Below are 25,000 nucleotides of genomic sequence, written 5' to 3'. Positions count from 1 at the left end.
TTTGCCTGTTGTGAATCCCCCCTTCCTCTTTTGACAAATAAAAACTGGAAGAACTGTGGATTCTGGAAATCAGAAACAAATACAGAAATTCCTGGAAAAACTCCAGCAGATCTGGCATTATCTGTAGAGAGAAATCATCAGAATTAACATTTCGGGTCCAGTGATCCTTCTTCAGAACTGATGGTAGCTAGTTGTTTTTTATGCAGAAGATGGGGGATAAGGAGTAAATGATAGGTGGAGATAGAGCCTAAAGAGCGAACAATCGGACAGACAAAGGAGTGGATAATGGGCAGCCTTCAAGAATTAATATTGCTAATGGGGACTATTAGTGGTTAACAATGGGTTATGTGTAATAGCAGACCTTTGATAACTGGTGTGTGGAGCTTGGGGTAAGGACATGGGAGAAGGTGCCTCAGGCCCTAAAATTGAACTCAATATTGAGTCCAGAAGGCTGTACAGTTCCACAGTAGAAAATGGGATGCTGTTCTTCTAGCTTGCTCCAGCGAAGCTCATTGCACTGCAGCAAGCTTGAGACAGAGATGTTGGCCAGGGAACAAGGTTGTGTGTTGAAATGGCAAGGAACTTAAAGCTCAGGGTCTTTTTTGCAGATAGAATGTAGATGTTCCACAAAGTGGTCACCCAGTTTATGCTTCTTTTCTCCAATGTAGAAGAGACCCCATTATGAGCAGCGAATAGCTAGACTAGATTGAGTGAAGTGCAGGTAAAGCGCTACTTCACTTGGAAGGTGTTTGGGCCCTTGGATACTGAGGAGGGTGGAAGTAAACAGGCAGGTAAAGAGGAAGAGGTTGGAGCCCACAAACTGGAAATTCTGAAACTGACATAAAGCATCAGAGGAATCGTCGATCTAAGTGGGAAGGGACTGGTCAAGGGGAGAAGAAAAATCAAGTTGAGGTAGAAAGAGTTGAGTTCTGTAAGGCAGGAGCAGGCAGAAACAATAGGTCTGCCTAGTCAGTTCTGTTTGTAGATTTTGGGAAGGAGGTAGAAACGAGCTGCGTGGGGTTGGGAGACTGAGCTTGGAGGCAGTGGTGGTGGGAGAGATCCTCGGATGAAATTATGTTAGTGACCGTAGTGGAAACAATGGCCTGATGTTCCTCGCAGGGGTCATGGTCTAAGGTGAAATAGGAGGAGGTATCCAAGAGCTGGCACTCAGCCTCTGCAATGTAGTGGTCAGTCCACCAGACAACGACAGCACCATTAGTAGGCTTAATTACAAAGTCAGGATTAGATCTGAGAGCATGGAGTGCATTCACTTCATGGGGAGATAGGTTGGAATGAGTGAGGGAGGGGGGCAGAAAAATTGAAGTGACCCTTGTCATGTCAACCATTCTTGATGAACAGGTTGAGTGCAGGTAAAAGGGAGGGGTCCAGGTGGAGGTGGGTAAAGAGGTCTGTGGGATGTAGAGAGGACTCTTGCCCAAAGAAATGGGCACAGAGGCAAAGGCCGTGGCAGCAAAAGAAGAGTTCAACGTGATGTTGTGCCCAAAATGCGCTAATGGATGGGGACTCATTTTTTAAATTCCTATCCTGATACCCGCTTTGACTTTTTTTTTGTCTTTTCACTTTTCTGCGATGTGTTTTAAGATATTTTCCTACTTTTAAAAGTGATTATGTAAATGTTGCTGCTAGCTACACCCTGTTATAAACAGGTTAATATTTAATCTGTGTCATTTTTCTTTCTCCATTTCTGCTACAGTGTGGAGATGTACTTCCCGCAGACAGACTCCTGGACAGGTCTGGCACCACTTAGTAGTCCACGCTATGAATGTGGAGTTGCTGTTGTCGATCAGAAGCTTTATGTGGTCGGAGGAATTGCAACCCACATTCAGCAAGGCATTAATTATCGGAAACACGAGAATTTGGTAGAAGGTTGGAATCCGGAGACCAACAAATGGACAGCTGTAGAAAGAATGAATGAGTGTCGAAGCACTCTTGGAGTGGCTGTATTAGCTGGTGAACTGTATGCATTAGGTGGTTATGATGGGGAAAACTATTTGCAATCTGTGGAGAAATACACTCCTAAAATCAAAAAGTGGCAGCCAGTTGCACCTATGGGAAAAAGTCGAAGCTGTTTTGCAGCTGCAGTTTTAGATGGAATGATATATGCTATAGGTGGATATGGCCCTGCTCACATGAACAGGTAATTCAGTACAATGTTTATTGCATAGGATACAATACTTTAAACGTCCATAAAGTTATATGTTATCTTACTTCACATATATCAAAATGATTTGTATTTGAATATTGCTGATAAAGATCATTTTGTCCATGTTTCATCTTGCCTGAGCAGGATAATGTGTAAGAATATCAATTTTAGGGAAAAACCAACATCTGTACTGTACAAGAAGAGATTGCTCATTGGCAGTAGAATCTGGTCAAGGTGTTGCCATTGAGAATGCATCCATTAATGCTGATTGACAGATAATTGACAGGCTTTGTTTGAATGCTAAATGTTAAATCAGGCTGTCAGAATTTTACGTCTGTCAGAATTGGGCCCTGTTTTAAAATATGTAGGTACCAGTATATGTAAGTGTGCACTTGTTCTACCAGAGTTTACTATTAACTGATTAGGAGGGGGAGGCTTGGGAGTGAACATGAATGTTTCTTCCTTGAATGCTACGGCTATGGATGAAAGATATATTTAATTTGATCTATTTATGGAAGAATAAAAGATTACACTTTTTAACTGCAAACTCTTCCTTATTTAGATCAATGATGATTATATTTCTGGTCTTGAAACTTTCCAAAATTACAGTTACATCTTTCTTATTGGCTTAGAAAATTCCTTAAAAGAATTTATGCCAGTTAACTATTTAAGCATCATGTTTTGTGTATAGAGTATTCATACGTTACCCTTTATGCTTTAAGGAATAACAACATTGTTGGCCAGGCCAACACTTATTGCCAATCCATAGTTGCCTTGAGAAGGTGGCAGTGAAGTATCTTGACAAGCCTTCCTGCTCCTCTGATGCTGCTTGGCCTGCTGTGTTCATCCAGCTCTACACCTTGTTATCGCAGTTCATATGGTGTAGGTATACCCTCTGCTGTTGCGGTCAAAATCCTGTAACTCCTTTCCTAACAGCAAAGGAACAATTATATAGTTCCAACTCAGCATGGTGTGAGACTTGGTACTTCCCACACATTTGCCTTTCTCCTTGCTAGTTTGGAAGTTGCTTTCAAAGCACCCTTGGTGAGTGGTACACTTGTGGTGGAGGGAATGAATGTTTAAGGTAATGGATGGGGTGGAAATCAAATTGACTGCTTTGACCTGGATGCTATTTGACCTCTTGCATGTTGTTGGAGCTACATTCATTCAAGCAAGTGGGGAGCATTCATCACACACTTGAGTTTGTCTTGAAGATGGTAGACAGATTTTGCAGCGGTTGGAAGGTGAGTTACATCCTGCAGAATTTCAAATTTCTGACCTGCTGTTGTAGCCACAGTGTTTAAATGGCTGGTCAAGTTCATTTACTTTTGGCCAATGGTAATCCCCAGGATGTTGACAAAGAGGAATTGAAGATAATCGCATTACATGTCAAAAGGGGATGGTTAGATTCTCTCGTTAAATATGTCATTTGCTGGTACGTTTTATGGCATAAATATTTTGTTATTTGCAACCCAAGCCTTTGCAATGGCAATGTTGATGTTAAAAATCCAGGTCCCATTTTAAGGGTGAAACAGAACAGTCCCATAGTTGAATTAAGAGTGGGTGATGCTCAAATGACTTTGTATTTAAGTACTGGGTTCTTCCCCAATAAGGACTGGGCTTATGGACAGGAAACAGAGTGGAAGGGAAAGATAGAAACCAGTGTTTATGCTAAATTATTGATGTACAACAATACCTTTTTTTTTTTAAAAATGTTTCTGAAAGTGATTTGCTGCCTATTTAACATAAGGATCTTGGTGTATCATACGGGGAGCATGACCTGCTGCAAGTTCCGCTTCAAATTGCATACCATCCTGACCTGGAATTGTGTCACTGTTCCGTTATTGTCACTGGGCCAGTCTTGGAACTCCTTTCCAGCATTGTGGTGTACCTACACCACATGGACAACAGTAGTTCAAGAAGGTGGCTCACTACTGATTTTCAAGAGCAATTATGAATTGGCGTAAATGCTGGCCTGCTAGGAGTGTCCACATGATGTGAATAAAAATGTACTTCTTTTTGTAATACTTAAACTATACAATTCAGGAAAATCCTGATATGATCTCTGACCTCCTGAATTTGTTATTTTTAGCCAAGATATGTTGAACACTAAACTTCATTCTGGTGTTCTATAAGTAAAGAGGAGGAAAAGATCTGATCAGGTTCTCCTGTTTGTTTGCTATCTCATGACCCCTTGTCTTGCTCCAGAAACTATAAGAATTGTCTGATTTAACCTCCTTCTCTGTTTTTACTTTTACTTTCTTTTGGAAAAATAGCGTGGAGCGTTATGATCCAAGCAAAGATTCCTGGGAGATGGTTGCTCCAATGGCTGATAAAAGAATTAACTTTGGTGTTGGTTCTATGCTTGGATTCATCTTTGTTGTTGGTGGACACAATGGTGTGTCGCACTTGCAAAGTGTTGAGAGGTATGAACCCCATCAAAATCAATGGACGTTATGCAGGCCGATGAGTGATCCCAGAACAGGTAAATGTGTGTTTAAATAGTCGCAGGTGGTCTTGTGATGTGATGTAGCAATTTGCAAAAAAAAAATCGATTATGCATTTTTTTCTTAATTTTTGTTAAAGATATATGGTTTAATTTTGTTACAGTTGTGAGACAATCATCGAATGGTTACTACATAGGGGACCTTCCATCCACATCAGCTCTTAGCACGATCAATTCCAATTCCAATTGACTAATTACAATTTTCCCCTCTTTAGTTGTGACCCTGTAAATTTATTTCTGCTTACGCTATTCCCTTTTGAAAGCCATGATTGAATTGGCCTTCTGTGCGCTCTCAGGTGATGCAATCCAAATCAGATGCACTGCATGTTCGTCCTCTTACCAATAACCTTTAAATGAGTATCCTCTTCTTTTCTGTCGTATTTTAAATGAGTGCCCTCCTCTTCTCTATCCATGAGAAGATCAGAAGTCACAAAACACCAGGTTACAGTCCAACAGGTTTATTTGAAATTACAAGCTTTCGGAGCACTGCTCCTGCCTTAAGTGAAGTGGTATCGATGAGAGGCAACAGTTTCTCTCTATTTACTTTGGCCCCCTTGTGATTTTGAACACCTCGCTATCAAGTCTCCTCTTAACTTTTTCTCTTCTTATTTACCTACACAACCGAAGTACTACATCTCTGGAATCATTCTTCTAAACCTTTTCTGCACGCTCTCCGATGCCTTCACATAGTACTTAAAATGTGCTGCCTAGAATTGAGCACAATACTTTAATTGAAGCCAAAACAATGTTTTTATGAAGTTTCTTCATAATTTCCTTGCTTTTGTAATCTCTGCCCCTAATTTCCAGTTCAGTATCTCAACTATTTTTCTAATCATTTACTCAACCTACCTTGCCACCATCAACAATTTGAGCATGTATGGAAGTATGTTTTCCTGCACTCCCATTAGAACTGTACATTTTTTAAATATTCTCATTTTTTCATTTCATGCATCTCTGCATTAAATTTCATCTGTCACTTATTTGCCCATTCCATCAATCTGCGTCCTCTTGAAATCTATCATTATCCTCTCTAAAGTTCAGAACACTTTGACTTTTTTCGCGTAATCTGCAACTTTTGAAATTGTACAGTGTATACCAAGCTTCTTACAAGGTTCAAAGCTTTTTCTGATTTAACAATTCTTGCCCACTACTGTTTCCTGTTGCACAGTCAATGTTGTATCTATGCTGCTACTTTTCTCTGTTATTCTACGAACGTCAATATGTGATGTAGTGCTTTTATCAAATACCTTTAGAAAGTCCTCATCAACCATTTCTATTACCTTCTCAAAAAGCTTAATGGGATAAGCATTTTTCTGTGATATTGCGCAATTTTCCTGGAACAAAATCATCTTAATTAATCCAAATTTTTGTCTTAGTGACTGTGAAATTTGCCCAGATAATTGTTTCTAAAATCTTATCTACCACTGAGGTTAATCTGCTTTTGTCTGAAGTTGCTATGTTCATCTTTGCACAGTTCCGTTGAACAAAGGTGTAACATTTCAAGTTCTCCAGTCCACTGACATCACTCCTGTATCTATGGGGGACTGAAAAATTTATAGCTAGTATCCTGCAATTTGTATCCTTACTTTTCTGTCCTGATGTATCCCAGCCACTTCTTTTGATTTCACAACTTTGAGAGTAAGACAGCCTTTCTTATACAACCTCTCTTATAAATTTCACTCCACTGAAACTGCTCCTCCTCGTATTAGGTATTTTTGCTCTAGATTATTCCTTGTCCTTTCCTAAACTAACCTAAAGTATATGGTGCTATTATCACTGTTCCGTAAATGTTTTCATACTGAGACTTGATCTGCTTGATCCACTTCATTGTCCACACCAAATCCAGCATGCCTTCTAGCTTCTTCAGCCAGAATCATCCTAATCCAGAAAATACTTCAAACACAATTCAGAAACTCTTTCCCGCCTGCCCCTCCCACCACCTTTACATTATATAATGCCTGACTCTAATCAAAGGTTCTTACCACTATTTCACAACTCTAACTTCCATGCAAATCACTTACATGCACAATATTTGTTTATTTTTTCCATGTTCTATGGAGTTTTCATCAAAGGACTTTTTTCCTCCCCCCTTCCCATGACAGGAGTTGGTGCGGCTATCATAGACAACTACCTCTATGTGGTGGGAGGTCACTCAGGATCATCATACCTGAACATGGTGCAGAGGTATGACCCAGCCTTAGATACCTGGTCAGATTTTGCTGGTATGTTATCATGTCGATGCAACTTTGGGCTGACTGCATTTTGATAGTTGATTTGATTACGAAGGATATACTGAGGTAATTAACCCTGCATGACAAGATGACCAATTGTACTGAGACTGCAGCCCCACAATTTGTTGAATTTTACGAACTTTGGCTGCTTCTGTTGGTTTTTACTGTGCAGAGTTTATGTTTTCGAATGAATTCATTTATATTTGTACCTACATATGGGGAAGAAACACTGATGCCTGAAACAGCCAGGGCTAACCAAAGCTCTAGCTTTTCCACCTTATAAACATTCCCCTCCATGTTAACTAGCTGTTACCTCCATACTTCGTCGTTTTAATCAGAAAGGATCACACATTCAAAACCAGTAATCAATCCATTGTATGTATGCAACTTGAAGAGTCCATGTCTATTTTTGTGATACGTTGATTGCGTTTATCGTGTTCTATTTGACATCAGTGCTTCACACTATGAAAATTTGTACTTAAGGGCTGCATACCTGTAACTCAATTTTTGACTACGGTACAACTACCCACTGTGTGCTTGCTTGTATTGTATAATGTGATTTATGTAATTAGTAGGGTTGTAATGATCAGCTGATAGTAATATGTAACTTGCTATAAACATTTGCGTATGATTGTTCCTTTGACAATCTTCCAACTGAACCATAATGAGATCGCCTGTTAATATTTGATCTGTTATTTGAAGGAACTAAAGGGAAATGTATATTTAAAAAGGGATCTTAATTGGGTTATGAAGTTGCAATTGGTACTTTCATATCTTGATAATGAGTTTATGAAGTTCTGAACATGGTTACAAGCCTGTATTCACAGGACAAAGCATAGGAACAGTTTCTGGTTTAGGTAGTTACTTAATGGACTTTTTGAGTATGGACTTCAATGATTATTTTATTTGGCCATTTTATTTGGCTCTAATGAGCAGGTTTTGGATTTGTTGTTGTGATCCTTTGTAATATTCTACAGCTGCTGTTGAGGGAGAATAATTAGATTTAGCAACTGGTGCTATCCTAGGATTCAGGACCCCACAGATATTGCATATATTTATTTTGTAATATGTCAGTTCACAAATTATTTTGAATATTTTTATCCAATGATTTTATGAGTAAGTCTCTGAGCAATCAAATCTAAAGTGAAGGAATAATTTATAGATATTTTTAATCAACCTGTTCACAAAAGGTATGATACATCTCTGGAGCAGGTGTGATTTGAACCCAGGCCTTCTGGCCCAGAGGCAGAAACACTATTACTGTGCCACAAGAGCCCTAGAAATAGTTTATATAATGAGTTTATGATATTTTTGAAGACCCTCACCTTTGTGAATAAACTCAAATTGAAGCGATTAACATTGTAAAGGTGAATTAATAGTTCAGCTGTTCATTGTCATCTGCTTTTCATATGTGATTTTCCCACTACCAATGTGTGTGGACATTTTTGTTAACTAACTTTGGTTGCCAAAATTTATGTTGACTGCTAAGTTACCTTTTATACAATTTCAATGTCACTTTCCGTTCTCGTCTCAAAGCTACAGTATCTTGTAGGAAAGACTTTTGTTCAGAATTTACTTTTAAGCTGATGTGCAGGTAATTATTGAAGCATGTAATGCAAGAAAAGTTATGTGCATTAACTGAGGTTTGAAAAGTCCTAGCAAAGGGAGCACACTTATAGAATTGACTGGTTCTCCCAATGGATTGTAAATAACCAAACTGATTTGGTGAGGGACATCAATGTAGTGATTTTTATTATAGATCCTTGTGAATACAAAGTGCACATGTTAAAACATCACAACTATCTCCATAAAATACTGCAGTTTTTTTCTGTACTCATTGTGCAAAGAATTTATATAATTTTGGCAGAAGTTTAATTATAGCTACAGTTAGTGTTTTCACTGGATCAGCAATGTTTGTACACAAGGTAAGTCGTATATTTTTAGTTTTGATTGGAGAAACCACTTGTTTTTGAGACTACATGTCTGTGTACATACATTAGTGTTTCAGGTCTTATTGAATCATCACGCTTGTTAATTTCTAACTTTACCCTTTGGAAGCTTCTAGAATTTGAGAGTATGAAGGCTTCAAATGTTTGCTAGTATTTTGAATAAAATGGTGCAATAACATTTTTATACGGCTTTTTTATTAGATATAATTTATACTTGTGTAAATGAAAGGATAGGTTGATTTATGGAACTGCCGTTGTGCTCTGTAAATATAGTAAAGTGTGTATAGTAAAATTTACACTTGCACTGTTCCTTGTGTAGATATCATCCCCACATCCTTCCAAATACAAATAGAACAAGATGATATGCATTTTGTTCCATACATTATACATAGCTATAGTAAATAAACTTGCAAAGTCCACTAAAACAAACATAGTCCGAGACTTAGCAACCTGCACATGGTGCTGGTTTAGTAGCACAAGTGTTACTTTTGATGACAGTGGCTGCTGTCATAGCAATAATTACTTTCAGTCCTTACAATTTTAAACATAACTGGCCAAACTAACCAGGAGTTTTTAAAATACACATTAAAAAAAGAATTTTTTTATTATACACTCGAATGAAAGTGTAAATACAATTGTAATTTTAAATTATGGCTCCTTGCTCTACAGTACAAAAATAGTTAGTGTTTGTTTACTTTTTTCTTACATATTACATACTTTCAAAATGACTTCTCAAATTCAAACATCTGACATGTCAAATATGTCATACTTATATTTTTCTGGATAGTTTAAAAGATCTAACTTTATCATTTACCTTCTGGTGTAGATTTCTGACGAGTTGATTTACAAAGTTGGAGAATTAGTTCCACAGACAGCCTGTTATTATGGGCAAAGCAACTTTTTTTTTGCTGGACTCTTGATTCTCCAATGTCTAAACATGGCTTTTTTTCACAAGAATAGAGAATTTTGCTGGCATCATACTCTTCTGAGTTATCCAGTCTGGTAGACAAAGAAATTTCAGTAGCTGATTAGTTGATTGCAAGTGGGGGAAATAAAAGAGAGCATTTACTAAAAGGACATATGTGCACGAACACAAACAGACTTGTTTTCAGTTTCGAAAATGCTTTGGTGCAATCAGTTCAGATGTAATACTTTAAAATATGCATACATTGGTCATAACCTGAAAATTAATCTAGAATATCTACTTCTCAATCATTTGTCATCAAGATTGTCCTGTGTCCTGCTCTCTGACGTTTTAATGCCAAGAACAAGTATTTTCCTTTTGACCAGAGGTGTATGAGACATTTTGGATTGTACAACTTTCATAATACACCAGTAGATTGGTATTTAATGATGATGTTTCTATATGCTGTGTTTCCTCCACTTTTGAAAAAACCTTTTTTGCTGTGGAAAAGTATGGATGCATTGCTAATGAACCCATGTCTTGGATGAATATTATTTCTGTACTCTTCATTGGTGGGACGATTGTATCCAGGCAAACTATAAAACAATTTATGCTTTGTTGATTGCTTAGTGGAGTAATCAATATGTAATTGCAATTGTTTTGTTTTTAAGACTACTGGAACGGAGGGTGAGAACTTGGATAGTTTAGCTCTTATAGTTCATCAGTTTATTACCATATCCAAATTCAATCCATTCACTTAATTATCAAGTTTATGAAAATAATGACACACCTAATCTTATTCTCACAACTCTTTGTGAGATTAACTGGGTGGAGTCATTTGCAATGCAACTTTTGAAAATTGAAAACTTTGAATTTTAATGAATGGCCTAAAATAAACACCTCAGTTTATAATATAACATTGCATACTCGATAATAAGGAAAGTTCACAAATACAAGTGAATTGTAAATTGTAAAAGGGACACAGGCTTAGCTATTGTCACGTTAGCTTGCCTTAAAACTGAACACTGATAGAACTGGATTTTTTCATAAATGCCTTACACGCAATGCTATCCTCTAAAACCCGATTAGTTTGTGTTTTTCTTAAAATGCTGAATCTTTGCAAATGAGCAGCAAGATAAAAAACCTAATATTTATACTCTGACTCGTGAGGGAATGATGATTGTAAATGGTTAAATGTTAGAATATGTTTGTGTGCATAGTTATATGCTCTGTGCCTGCAAATGGCAGGAAATTTTCGTTTACAGTTTGACAAATGTCTTGCCTGTTTATTGGACAAAAGTGCAAAGGACTGTTTCACATTATTATTTCAGTTGAATTTTCTTAAAGGTTTCACGTGTTTTCATGTGGTACAGCTATGTCACTGTTATTAAAATATTTCATTGTGGATTTGCTAAATAAATATTTCTTAAAGAATTCTAAGTGTGTTCTCATTTTTCTTCCTTTTCACTTCTTAGATTAGTACCATTTAATACTTGATATTAATTTTTAAATAATTTAGTTTGTGACGACTAAAATGAAAGGATTTGCATTCAAATGTGGGTGGCACATTTGTAGTGGAGGTAAAACTAATAAGCTTTGAGTAGATTATTACATGCATACCACTATTTCAAACTTGTTAGAATATTTTAGGAGACTGCCCATGTTAGGGATTTTAGAACAAGTTCAACAACATCGCTGATTTAATAATGTGAAACACTCTACCACCATATTGCTCCTTGATACTGTACAAAAATCTAGATGCACACTGACAACAATGACATCCATCTCTGCCTCACCAATGCCTACCTTTATCCCTCCACTGCTGCTGTGCTGTCAGACTGCTTATTCAGCATTCAGTTTTCAATAATCTCAAGATGAGATGTGGGCATTACCGAAAAGGCAATGTTTTACTGGCCATTTCTAATTGTCCCAGAGAAAGTGGAGGTGAGCCTTCTATTTTGGAACACCTTCCCCTACAACTGTAGTGGTTAATGATTTTAATTCAGCAACATTGTAGTGGAGAATTTTCCAGGTACTGGTATAGCAGTGTATCTGCTGCTCTTGTGCTAGAGGTTACAAGTTTGGAAAGTCTTTTGTAGTCCGTACATATGGTGGCAAGTCTGTACTGGTGCCAATGTAACAAGGCATTGACAGGTAATATGCCACACGGATGGCATACTGCTACGTTGATCATGTTCCCCTTGTGTGGATCTGGAGCTCCTACAGAACACCAGTCTAACACATTGAAAAGCTCTCATTTTCCATTTCAATAGTAGTTTTTCAAATTGTTTGTTTAGACTGTTGTGAAAGTGTGACATTCTTGCTTTTTTGTGTTTTACATCTTTGCCTAATTTGATTTTCTTTCTTTTTTAAAATGAAATCTCTTGCTTTTCATTTCATTTTCCTAAAATTTCAAATACCTAATTTTGGAAAGCTAGGGATAAGGATTCAACCAGAATACTACAACACTATCATCACATCAGGCATTCATGAAATTGCTGAGATAGAAACTATGTGAGACCTACTGACTGACACTGAGACATAAGTTTTGTGTTAAACAATAATCAGTCACAATGTGATACTGAAACAGTGTATCCTTTCTTTTGCTTGATACATTTGTTAAAGGTAATTGGTACCAAGAGTGTGTTTTCTGAGGTTTCTTTCCACCTGCACACCTTTCTCCACCGCCCGCCACCAGTTCCAGTTCACCTGCCCACCGTTGCAGGAGCTATGCATTTTCACATATCTTCTTCAACCCCAAGAGACATTGCATAGTCTTTATGAATTTGGATGGCTTGGTGGTTAGCACTGCTGCCTCACCACGCCAGGGACCCAGGTTTGATTCCACCCTTGGGCGATTGTCTGTGTGGAGGTTGCACATTCTCCCTGTGTCTGTGTGGGTTTCCTCCGGGTACTCCGGTTTCCTCCCACAGTCCAAAGATGTGCAGGTTGGGTGGATTGGCCATGCTCAATTGCCCGTAGTGTTCAGGGATGTGTAGCTTAGGTGTGTTATAAGGGGATGGGTCTGGGTGGGCTGCTCCAAGGTTCAGTGTGGACTTGTTGGGCCAAAGGGCCTGTTTCCACACTGTAGGGATTCTATGATAAGCCTATAAAATTCTAACAGGGGCAAAGACGAGGCAGGGTAAATGCAGGACAGATTTTTCTGACGTGCAGGGAATCCAGAACCAAGGATTACAGTTTAAGGGATGTGGAGCAAACCATTTCAGACTGAAATGAGGAGAAATTTCTTCATCCAGAAAGCAGTGAGCTGGTTGAATTCTTTGCCACTTAAAGTGATCAGTGTTTCCAAGGAGGAGATATAGTTCTTAAGGTTAAAGATAACAAAGGTGATGGGAAGAAAGCAGGAAGCGGGCACAGAGTTGAATGTTCAGCAACGATCATGTAGAGTGACAAAGCTGAAGACGGCCAAATTGCTTACTCCTGTTCCTATTTTGTATGTTTATTGAAGAACAACAAACTTCTCAATCTTCTCTAAAGTTCACACTGTTCACCATTGCAGAAAGGTTACTGATGGATAGGAGATTGAGGCAGTCCCTCCATCTCTTGTCTCAAAGTCTAACATTAGGTCAAAACAGCAAGAGGAAGAGCAAAATGACAATCAGCCTCAAAGATTCAGTAACACCAGAACCCTGGGGAGATGATATAGGCAAGAGACCGATAGAGAGTAGGTATAATTTTTCAAAATTTTGAAAAAAAGACACACAACTGAGATGTATACGGTTGAAGCATGTAACCATCAGGAGAAAGCATAATGCATTAAATATAATTGAACAGAAAGTCACTAGAAATTTTGACTTGCTATTCAGGACAAAGCTATGCAACCATCCAGGAGAAGAACCTGTCTATAATCCATCTGCAGACATTATCATCCTCATCACTTAACTTCCCACCTATTTTTGTGTGATTTGCAAACTAATCTGCAGTAAATTCACTTTCCTCAACAAGTCATTTATATTTTAAATAATTATGCTCCCAGCACTGATCCTTGTAGTGCTCCTCTAGTTGCAGGTTGTCATCCTGTAAATGCCCTCCCACCCGATGCATGCTTATAAGACCATAAGAAATAGGAACAGGAGTAGGCTGGTCAGCCCCTGAACCTGCTCCAGCATAAAATAGGAATGTGGCTGATCTAACATTTCTCACATCCTTTTTCCTGCTTTTATCCCCTATAACCCTCAATTTCCCCTACTGATGAAGAACCTATCTCAGTCTTAAATTTACTCACGGACTCCGCCCCCACAGCTCTCTGTGGCAAGAAGTTCCAAAGTCTCTCAACTCTCAGAAGAAATTCCTCCTCATCTCAGTCTTAAATTAGCACCCATTTATTCTGAGACTATGCCCTCTGGTCCTAGATTTTCCAAAGAAGGGAAACATCCTCTTAGCATTTACCTCGACAAGCCCTTAAGAATCTTGTAAGTTTCAGTGAAGTCACCTCATTTTTTTTTTTTGAAACTCCAGTGAATAGAGTCTCAATATGTTTAGTCTTACGCACAAGGCAATCCCTCCATACCAGGGTTCATTCAGGTGGACCTTTTCTGAGCTGCCTCCAATGAAATATCTTTCCTTAAATAAGGGGACCAAAACTATTCTCAATACTCCAAACATGGTCTCACCTGCACCTTGTAACATTATAGTAAGACTCCCCTACTCTTATACTCCAACCCCCTTGAAATAAGGGCCAACATTCTATTAACCTCCCAGATGACCTGCTGCACCTGTATATTAGCTTCCTGTGTTTTGTGCACAAGTAACCCCCACCTCTCCCAACCAAGTCTTTTTGTTGTTCACCGGATCTGAAACGTTAACTCTGATTTTTTCTTCACAGATGCTGCCAGACCCACTGAGCTTTCCAGCAACTTCTGTTTTTGTTCCTGATTTACAGCATCCAGAGTTGTTTCGGTTTTCCCTTTATGGCAGTGTTTTGTGGTTTTTCTCCATTTAAATAATACTGCTCTTCTGTTCTTCCTTCCAAAATGAACAAATTCAATTTTCCTACATTATACTCTATCTGCCGACTTTTTGCCCACTTACTTAATCTATCCGTATTCCTCTGTAATCTGTTAGTATCCCCCTTACAACTTGCCTTTCCACCCATTTTTGAGCTGTCTGCAAATTTGGCTACAATACATGCACTTCCTTCCTCCAAGTCATTAATGTATTATTGAATACTACTGCAGTCGAAGCACTGATCCCTGTGGTACCGCTGGTTACAGGTTGCCAATCTGAAAAAGAACTCCCTTACCCCCACACACAGTTTTTTGCCCATTGCCTATTCTCTGTCCACACCAATATACCACCTCCAACACCATGGGCTCTTGCCTTATGACTTAACCCTTTGTGAGATGCTTTGCATCGAATGCCTTCCAAAAGTCCAAATACAACACATATATTGGATCCCCTCTATCCACTCTAGTTGTGACTTCCTTGAAAAACTCTTATTTCATGAAACCATGCTCGCTCTGCTTGATTAGATTATAATTTTCACGTATTACATTGAAAACAATGGGAACTTAAGTAGCCTAACCTATGGGACTTTATCATCTACCTTCTGGAAACCCAAATATACTACATCCACTGCTTCCCCTTTATCTATCCTGCTTGTTACCTCCTCAAAGAATTCTAATAAATATCTGGCATGATTTTCCCTCATGAATCTTTGCTGACTCTGCTTGATTATATTGTGTTTCTTTAAATGCTCTGCCATTACATTCCTTTATCATAGACTCTAACATATTCCCAATAACAGATGTTAAGCTAACTGGCCTATAGTTAAGACTTTGTGTATCCTCCTTCCCTTTTTGAATGAGGTGTTCGATTGGCTTGACAACAGTACACATTACAGAAGAGGAGGCGCTGGACATCTTAAAAAAACATAAAGATGCATAAATCTCTAGGACCGGATCAAGTACCGCAGGGAAGAAATTGCGGGGCCACTCGCAGAGACATTTGAATGATTTGCAGCCACAGGTGAGGTGCTGGAGGACTGGAGGGTGGCTAATGTTGTGTCTTTAAGAAAGGTGTAAGGAGAAACCTGGAAACTAAAGACTAAAGTTTGACGTCAGTAGTAGATAAGTCGATGGAGGGGATTCTGAGAAATAGGATTTACATGCACTTGGAGAGGCAAAGATTGATTAGGGATAATCAGCATTGCTTTGTGCATGAGAAATCATATCTCACAAACTTGATAGAGTTTTTTGAGGATGTGACCAAAAAGATGGCTGAGACTTTAGTAAAGCCTTTGGCAAGGTTCTGCATGGTAGATTGGTCAATAAAGTTAGATCACGTGATTCAGGGAGAGCCTGCCAATTGATTACAAAATTGGCTTGATGGTAGGAGACAGAGGATAGTCATAGAGGGTTGCTTTTTGGACTGGAGGAGTGTGACGAGGGTTGTTCCGCAGGAATCAATGCTAAGTCCACTTTTGTTTGTCATTTATAGAAATGATTTGGATGAGAATTTAGGAGGCATGGTTAGTAAATTTGTGGATGACACCAAAATTGGTGGACAGTGAAGGTTATCTAAGATTACAAAGGGATCTTGATCAATTGGGCCATGGAGTGACAGATGCAGTTTAATTTAGATAAACGTTAGGTATTGCATTTTGGTAAAACAAACAAGGGCAAAACTTATACAATTAATGATAGATCCCTGGGCTGCAAGCTTCAAGGCAGCAATGGCCACCTTGGAGCTCTGAGTTATAACACCTATACTCCTGTTCTAACATGCAGGCCCCAGCTCCTCTCAGTTTTCATTGAGGTATCACCTTTTAAGCTTTGAATTGGCGTCACAGGGGAAAAATGTTGGGTAAGTACTAATGCAAACACACAAATTCACTGATTGGCAAATCCTTACTAGCTTCCTGTTCCACCGAGCTCCAGAGACTATGGAGTACTTATTATCTTGTTTCCGATTCCATTTCCATTTTTAACCGATGCTTCTGCCTCAAGTTTTAGCTTTCACTTTAGTTGCTCCATTCCTATTCAAAAATGCATGACTTCCTGAAGACCTGGTTAGATCAGACCTGGACTATTGCAAACAGTTCTGGGAAGCACATTAATTCCACACACCAAATGGTCTCTCAGCATCTCGTTAAGGGTTAAACCAAAGTCACGTGCCTCTGCCAGTCATATTAATCTAGTCAAAAATCTTGATACGGATTCCCCTGGTTCTCAAATTGCCAAGTAAAATGGTTAGCATCTCAGAATTAGAGGAGGCTTGGGTCGTAATATTCCTTAACTAAATCTGTTTACTCTTGCGCAATTAGGGCAATATTAAAGGTGTTTTGATTAGAGTCAAAGATAGAGAGATAGGGTAGACTGGGAGAAACCATCAGCTTCTTAGCTGAGAGACCATTTGGTATGTGGAATTAATGTTATAACCATGCAAAAGTGCCTACTGGCTGAAACCCAACTGGACTTCAGACACCACAACTGGATTTATCATCAGAAACTGCAGCCTGTGGAGCATTTGAGTTGCAGGGTATTCTGATGGAAGTGGACACGCTTGCCAGTCCAATTGAGCTTGGGGAACACCACCTGAGTGAAATCCTTAGCTTCACTCAGGACATATCCCGAACAGAGGGACTCTAGGTCAGCCCACAGTAAAACCTTAAAACAAAGTCAAGCCTTGGCCATACAGTAAAAATTTCCCACCAGTATGTGGACTCTAGACAGTAAGAGATTCCCATCAGACCTAAACTGAGTAAGCGAACTCATAGGCCAGTAGCCAGAAGAGTGCACACCCTGGAAAGTTTGGAACAGTTAAATTGGTTAGTAACATCCAAGTCAGAACCAATCAAAATAAATATCTGGTTAAATGGTCACCTGATTGTAATGAAGGTCAATACCGGCACGGCTGTTTCAGTGATCGTAGAACCAGTCTTTAAGAAAATTCGCTCTGGATGCGAACCCTTAAGTTAGCAGGGATTCTTTACATATTAAGGGTACAGTTCTGGTCTCTTGTGAGAAGCAGCTGGTTCAGTTACCACTGACGGTAGCAAAAGGATTGTTCCCAAGCGTGATTGGTTGAGAAAGATACACCTAGATTGAAAAATGTTGAGCCAATCAGAAAATGGCTGCCTGAGCGAAGTCCTAATTAAATTCCTGGAGGCTGTTCAGGAAGGTTTAGGGACTATCAAAGGAGCCAAGAACACCTGGTATGTTGACCAGGAAGCAATTCCCCATATAGGCAAAAGTAAAGATAGAAATCAGAAGCCGGAAAGTGAAGGAATTATCAAGCCAGTCCAGTTTGCAAATTGGTAGCACCAGTCATACAGACTCTGAAGCGCAACAAGTCAGTTCACCTTTGAAGGGATTTTAAGGGAAACCATTGTTTTGCTGGATGAATACTGAATTCCTAGCATAGAGTATTCATATTGCAAAGCTGGCAGGAGGGCGGTCCTTCACAAAGCTGGACATGAGCCATGTGTACTTGCGATTGCAGTTAGATGAGGATTTCCAGAAGTATGCTACAATTAATACCCATAAGGGTTAAATACCCATTTTATATCCCAAATGGTAGTCTCATATCATCAGTTTGTGCAATTTTTCTGCAGATAATGGAGAACATTTTACATGGTCTACCCCAGATCGCCATTTATATAGATGATATGCTAATAATAGGGAAGAGTAATATGGAACATTTAGAGAACTTGGACATAGTCCTTAGACATTTCTCCTAGAAGGCTGTATGCCTTAGGAGGGAAGAATGTGTATTCCAACCATGGGAACTTGCTTGGGCTACAGGGTCACCTATTGGAAGATAAAGTGAGGGCAATCAAAGGGGCCCTGGCTCCCACGTCAGTAACCAGAGCTTAGGTCTCTCCTTGGGCTGGTGAGCTCTAATGGAAAGCTTATACATCACCTGGCCTCCATCCTGGCTTCTTTGCATCAATTCTTAAAAAAGGGGTTAGCCTTGGAAATAACTGTGTAGCCAAGACATAACGGTTTCTTCACTTCCCTGAAGGCCATCGTCCTCTGAGGCGTGGCATACAACAATCCCAAGCGCAAATTGGTATTGACATGCAATGCTTCCCTTCCAGATGGGGGTGGTATTAACTCGGGGGTGGTATTAACTCATAGGTGGCCCAATGGATAAAAACACCCAATAGCATATGCACACAGGACTTTTGCTAATGCAGAAGGTAAACACACAGAAGGAAGTTTTAGTGGTCGTATTTGGAATCAGGAAGTTTCATTAATACCTTTATAGATGCAAATTTGTAATAATAACGGACCACAAACTCCTGCTAGGTCTGTAATTAAAAAGGACAAGGAAGTGCTGCCCATAGCTTCAGGTCGAATTCAGCGGTGAGCTCTAATACTAAGTGCATATAATTATAAGTTGGAACACCATCCAGGAGCCAAGTGGCAAATGAAGATGCACTGAGCTCCCTCCCTCTGGCAGATACACCTCTGCCACTGGAAGAGTCTGGAATGCTTTTAAGTTTTCCGAATACACTTACAATATCAGACTTTGGACGCAGAAAGATCCAATCCTGGCAAAACTGAAACAGCTGGCAGCGATAGGGGTAACCAAAGGGCTGTCACGAACAAAACCGAAACCCTTTTGGACCCAGCGAGACCAGATCACTGTTGAGGACAGCATACTATCATGACGAGCAACAGTGATTGTCCTGAGCAAAGGTCACTGTCAGATACTGGCTGAACTCCACCAAGGTCATCCAAAGGTTTCCAAAATGAAGATGTTGGTGAAAAGTTATGTCTAGTGGCCAGGATTGGAGGCAGACATAGCTGCATTGGTGAGGCAGTGCCCTGAGTGCCAATAAGGACAAAAATACTGCCAGATGCTCTCCCACGTCGTGGGAATGGCTGGGTAATCTCTCATTACATGTTGACAATGCAGGTTCTTTCATGGTCTCAATGTTCTTAGTCATTGTGGATGCCCACTCAAAATGTCTGGACATGCAAGGAGTTCATTCAGCAAACACAGGGGTGACAATAGAAAAACTGCCCATGTATTTTGCAATACATGGACTCCCGGAGTGATCACAGAGGATGGGTCATTGTTTTCCAGCAGGGATTTTGAGTATTTCCCAAAGTTGAATGATACTTGTAATATAAGGATAGTTCCATACCATCCATCATCCAATGGTCTGGCAGAACGAGAAATCCAAATTTTGAAGGCAGGCTTAGAGAAACGGCCTACAGCTTCATTCAATACCAAACTATCCCGATTCCTATTTAATTATAGAACCACCCCTCATGCAACTACAGGGATTGCTCCAACAGAGTTGCTAATGGTGAGATCGTTGGTGGGGGAGGGGGGTGAAACAGCATCAGGACATCCAATGCCAGACACAAGACACCACTAAACAAGAGACAAAGCTTACTTCAGGGGACGAAGTTTGGTGAATGAACCATTAAAATGGTCCTGTCTGGGTAAGAGGCCTAGTCAACATGAGGTTAGGTTGGGATACGTGTGACGGTCCTGAACAAGCATGTGGACCATATGAAAGCTGCAAAACATGCCCAACTCGACTGCCTTTCTGAAGGGTCTAGGCCCGAAACGTCAGCCTCTCTGCTCCTATGATGCTGCTTGGCCTGCTGTGTTCATCCAGCCCTGCACCTTGTTGTCTCGGATTCTCCAGCATCTGCAGTTCCTACTATCTCGACTGCCTTTCTGACTGTTCTGGAACCCATGGGTGGTCCCTCTCTGTCAAGCGTTGAAGATACCTTAGAATCAGGAGACGGACGCAACGGATGTTGCTGCCTTAATATCTTTGCTGCCTGAAAAGGAGAATGAATTTCTTCCCAAGATACTCTGGGTGCAAGAAGCAAGCTACTGGGCATTACACGCCGCCTATATCACAGGCAGAGTCAGAGGAACTCTAACGTGCTGAAACGCCCCAGGAGGAGTTACAAAATAAGAAAAAAACTATCCTTTGTCCTCGGACTCAGAGGGGGAGGGATGTAGTGATTGCAATGAGATCAGCCAGGTGGACGTCATAGAATGAGTTCCCCTGAGCCTGTTAATCTGATCCAATCAGGGAGCCTTGGCTGACAGATAAGAACAGGAGCATCAGAGGTTCTGTTGACTCTGACAGCCGGCTCTGAGGAAGCTGGATTAGCGTCAAGGGCTCTCCATGTGTAAATAAACGGTGACTTGGTGATGGGATACTCGCCTCTCTGGAGTTATTTCATGGTGCTTCCTGCAAATGGTGGCAGAAAGGTAAAACTCTTCAATGAGCGGCAACTGATGCTAGGTCAATTGTTAGTTTTAAAACCCAGTGATATATTTTTATTAGCCAAAGATGTTAGGGGTATGGGGTGGAAGTAGGTATATACATAGATATTGGTTGCAGATCAACCAAGATCTTACTGGATGGAGCAGCAGCCTCAAGAAAGCAGGCCATTTAGCCCTGATCTTGTTCCTATGTTCTTTGATTCCAGTGGTTAGTTGTGACCCCTGTTCAAATGGATTTTCTCTCTCAACCTCTTTGCAACTGAACCTCCTTAATATTCATCTATTTGAACAAACATTTAGTTACCCAGTCTAATACGTTCATCCTTGGCTTGGTGTTAATTTGTATCCTGCAAAACCTTCCATATGTTTAAAAAACCACAATATAAGTGCATGTAGTATGACTGCTCAAATTAAACACAATCACACTATCTGCTCGACCTCCAAGACTTAAGTAATGGAGTGTCTGACAGTTTGACTATTGTATTCAGCAAAATTTTCCATAATGAAACTTAATTTTGCTCATTTGTGGTGGCCTACAGAGAAAAAAAACGTGCAGTAACATTAGCAGGCTGTAGAAAGTTAATTCTTTATTTATTTTTCAACCTTATGACTCCAAAAGTTTTCTCACGTCAGGTCCATCCCTAATGTCCTGATTCCTGGCCAGCCTTACATCAAATATAGCTGCAATATTAGAACTGTCTTTCATCCAACAATTATCTGGCTTTTAAAACTAAATACTGCCCAGTATCTCTCAAAGACTGCCATAGCTCTCAGCTGTTCATAGAGTCAGAGATACAGAGCACGGAAATAGACCCTTCGATCCAACTCATCTATGCCGACCAGATAACCTAAATAAATCTAGCCTCATTTACCAGCATTTGTCCCATATCCCTCTTAAACCCTTCCTATTCATATACCCATCCAGCCTCCACCACTTCCCTCTGGCAGCTCATTCCATATATGCATCACCTTCTGTGTTTTAAAAAAAACAGTTGCCCCTTAGGACCCTTTTATAACTTTCTCCTCTCTCCTTAAATCTATGCCCTCTAGTTTTGGACTCACCCACCTTGAGGAAAAGACCTTGCCTATTTACCCGAACAATTCAATGCCAGTGTTTATTCCCACAACAAAAGATGTGGTCAGCCCTTAGACTGTGACCACAGCAATTTATCTGTTTAATCCTGCCAAACCAAAACGTGAACAGGTATGGTCACATTACCAGTCAATCCAGCAATACTGAATAATGGAAGCTTTACTGATCTCTTCACTGTGGGGAAACTTTGCAAGTTAGCAATGGGGTTATTCATGTGCCTCCTGATCCTGGAAACACAGAGAATGATGTAACATGGCCTCTAAACAAGGGCCAGAAAATTGTCAATGCGTAGAGATTTAGAGTTTTACCTAAATCTCCACCTTTTTCAAGGAAAGGTGAAGTTCTGAATCGTAGATACAGCACACTGTATTTCTGCATTTACAAGTCATTACTAAATTTTTGAATTATCTTATTCTGATTCTGTTGTGTTAATGTTTATAAGTAATTTTAACATTAATAATGAACCAAACAGATCATTTTACCTCAACTGTTTTCTGGATTTATGACAAAGAAATAAATCCTGGTGTTTAAACTTGAGGAAAAGAAGGTAACACACCAAGACTAATAGTTCAGCTATAAATGGCTTCAACACATTGATTTGAGACTTCAGTTTTGACCATTATCTTTTACTTCAAATTCTTTTTAGAATTTGCTTTTGTTTCAAATATCTTAACATTTTATGTCGCATCAAATTCAATTTTCTCCTTGTACTGATATGTTGATAGTGCCAGTCACCTTATCATTTAAAATAGTTTTATTATTTTATCTAGCAGTCAATTATTTTTAAAGAAGCCAATTTTTCTCCAGTTACTGTTTTCAGTGACTTATCTGGTATTGTACTACATTTTCACTAGAAAACCAACAATAAGCAATGGCTTTTTGCAATTTTACACATTTTTTACATGATTATGTACCATTAAAATGTCACTAAAACAGATACTTTATTCCAATATACAATTATGTATAAAATATTAAACATTAAGTATTAAAGATACATTTGAAAGTGTCTTTTGTACATATTTGCATAGTTTAAGTTAACTAAGCTAGTTCCTTGTGCCTTCAGTTATAAATGTTTTGGTTAATAAATCAGAACTTTATAGTCCATTTTTCTTGGATGCCAAGTTGGTTTAATTTTCTCCCCACAGTCGTAAAATGATAGAATGACTTGTGTTGTATTGTACATATGTCACGTTTTCTGAAAAACAAGGTGCTTTTAATCACTTCTATCTCGAATATAGACAAGGGAGGACAAGAGCAACAGCTCTGGAGGTTTATTTAAAAAGACCAAGTTCTCAGTTCTAAGCCCATCATAATGCATCCAATTACCATCAATCATAAAAGCAGCAGAATAATGGTGTTCTTCCTTGTTGAAAAGTGTTGCCCCCTCCAGTGTGTATCTAGGGCCCAAAGAGACAATAGTTAGATTTTTTTTAAAAGGGTACTACCATTTCAACATTTATTTCAACTAGAAACTATTGTAACATTAATGGTCATCTTGTGTTTTGCCAAAGGTTTACAAACCGGAATGAACAGGTACTCTCTCGCTTTTCAATTCAAATTATCCTACAGTGGATAGGGCCTTCAATTTTTTTTTTTATTTTGGACTAATGTATTTTTCTCTTCCGTATTGATGAGCTTAAATTTTTCCATCCACTAGGTACTACAAAATACTTCATGAAGGCTTCTGCATAGTGTGAAACTAACCCCAACCCTATCTATTTATTTTACAGCCTCAAAAAGGCAAAAGTCTAAGTTCAGAACTCTTCATACCATAAAGTTCTTTCAGCAGAATGACATTACACACAAGTAGTCAGTTTACTTAAATTTAATAGTGATTTCAAGCAGTATTCAAATGTCTAGACAAAGGAAACTGGCTGAATGATTCGAGCAGTTTGTAATGACATTTACGACTGAACTTGTTCACTTTACATAAAAGACTAGCATTCCTGCAGCTGTTTAAGGCTTTGGTGAGACCTTATCTGGACTACTGTGTGCAGTTTTGGTTTTCTTACCCAAGAAAAGGACAGATTTTCCAAGAAGGGAAAGCCGAAGGTTCACCACACTGATTCCTGTGATGACAACTTCTTCATAGATGGAGAGATTGGTCAACTATGTCTGTAATCACTGGAGTTTAGGAAAATGAGAGGATCTCATGGAAATGTATAAAGTCCTGACAAAACTGCACAAACTGCATGTAGGGATGTTGTTTCTCCAGGCTGGGCTAGGAAGTCCAGAATAAGGGGTCTCACTTTCTAAGGAAGTGCAGTAGGCTATTCCAGACTGAAGAGAAGAAATTTCCTCACTGTGTGGACCAAAGGAATTGTCTACCTCAGAAGGCTACAGGCCAAGTCACTGAATCTATTTCTGAAAAATTAGATTCCTAGAAGCTAAAAGGGCATTAGAACAGCAGAATTAAGGTGTTAAAATGGAGGATCAGTCATGATCGTGCTGAACAGCAGAGCAGGCCCAACAGGCTAAAGGCCTACTCCTGCTTCTATTTTCTTTATGGTGAGGTTATTTCAAAAATACCATGAAGGAGGAAATTTTAGGATTCTGATCCAGCAGAAAATCAAGAAATGGCAATTCTGTTCCAAGTCAGGATGGTGTGTGACATGGATAGGAACTTGCAGATAATGATGTTCTCATATATCAACTGTGTTTATCCTCGTAGGTGGTAAAGATTGTTGGCGAGTAGATGGCTACTGAAGAGGCACTAGTGAGTTGCTGAACTGCTTCTTCTAGATGAGGTACAGAGCAGCCACTATATGCATGTCATAGTCAGAGTCTATGTTTAAAGTCGGCTGAACTTTCCTGGACAGTACCACTTCTAACATTATAGGAACTGGACTTAGTATGTGGAGAGATTTTCCATCACACTCCTGACTTGATGGAAGGACTTTGGGAAGACAGAAAACCATAGCATTTCC

General features: G+C 39.3%; 2 protein-coding genes across 9 annotated transcripts in view; one reads left to right on the top strand and one right to left on the bottom strand.

Moving 5' to 3' along the window:
• Positions 1-25,000, top strand: part of LOC109939134 (kelch-like protein 28) — a 192,455-nt gene that overhangs the window by 10,543 nt on the left and 156,912 nt on the right. For 3 of the 5 annotated variants that reach the window (XM_048599690.1, XM_020537434.2, XM_020537433.2), the window contains 3 exons: positions 1,715-2,158; positions 4,441-4,649; positions 6,773-9,026. In XM_048599690.1, coding sequence (XP_048455647.1) covers positions 1,715-2,158; positions 4,441-4,649; positions 6,773-6,936 — 817 coding nt within the window. In that variant the 3' untranslated portion in view covers positions 6,937-9,026. Of the gene's footprint in view, positions 1-1,714; positions 2,159-4,440; positions 4,650-6,772; positions 9,027-25,000 lie in introns of those variants that run through there. The other 2 variants (XM_048599692.1, XM_048599691.1) reach the window with 1 other exon arrangement.
• Positions 1-25,000, bottom strand: part of c8h14orf28 (chromosome 8 C14orf28 homolog) — a 63,279-nt gene that overhangs the window by 1,882 nt on the left and 36,397 nt on the right. For 2 of the 4 annotated variants that reach the window (XM_048599695.1, XM_048599693.1), the window contains exons 5-6: positions 23,400-23,470; positions 9,140-9,849 (exon numbers count right to left, since the gene is read on the bottom strand). In XM_048599695.1, coding sequence (XP_048455652.1) covers positions 9,782-9,849; positions 23,400-23,470 — 139 coding nt within the window. In that variant the 3' untranslated portion in view covers positions 9,140-9,781. Of the gene's footprint in view, positions 1-9,139; positions 9,850-21,547; positions 23,471-25,000 lie in introns of those variants that run through there. The other 2 variants (XR_007262575.1, XM_020537436.2) reach the window with 2 other exon arrangements.

The sequence above is a fragment of the Rhincodon typus genome, chromosome 8 (assembly GCF_021869965.1).
Source record: "Rhincodon typus isolate 14 chromosome 8, sRhiTyp1.1, whole genome shotgun sequence".
NCBI lineage: Eukaryota > Metazoa > Chordata > Chondrichthyes > Orectolobiformes > Rhincodontidae > Rhincodon > Rhincodon typus.
This window is presented reverse-complemented; position numbering and strand designations above follow the sequence as displayed.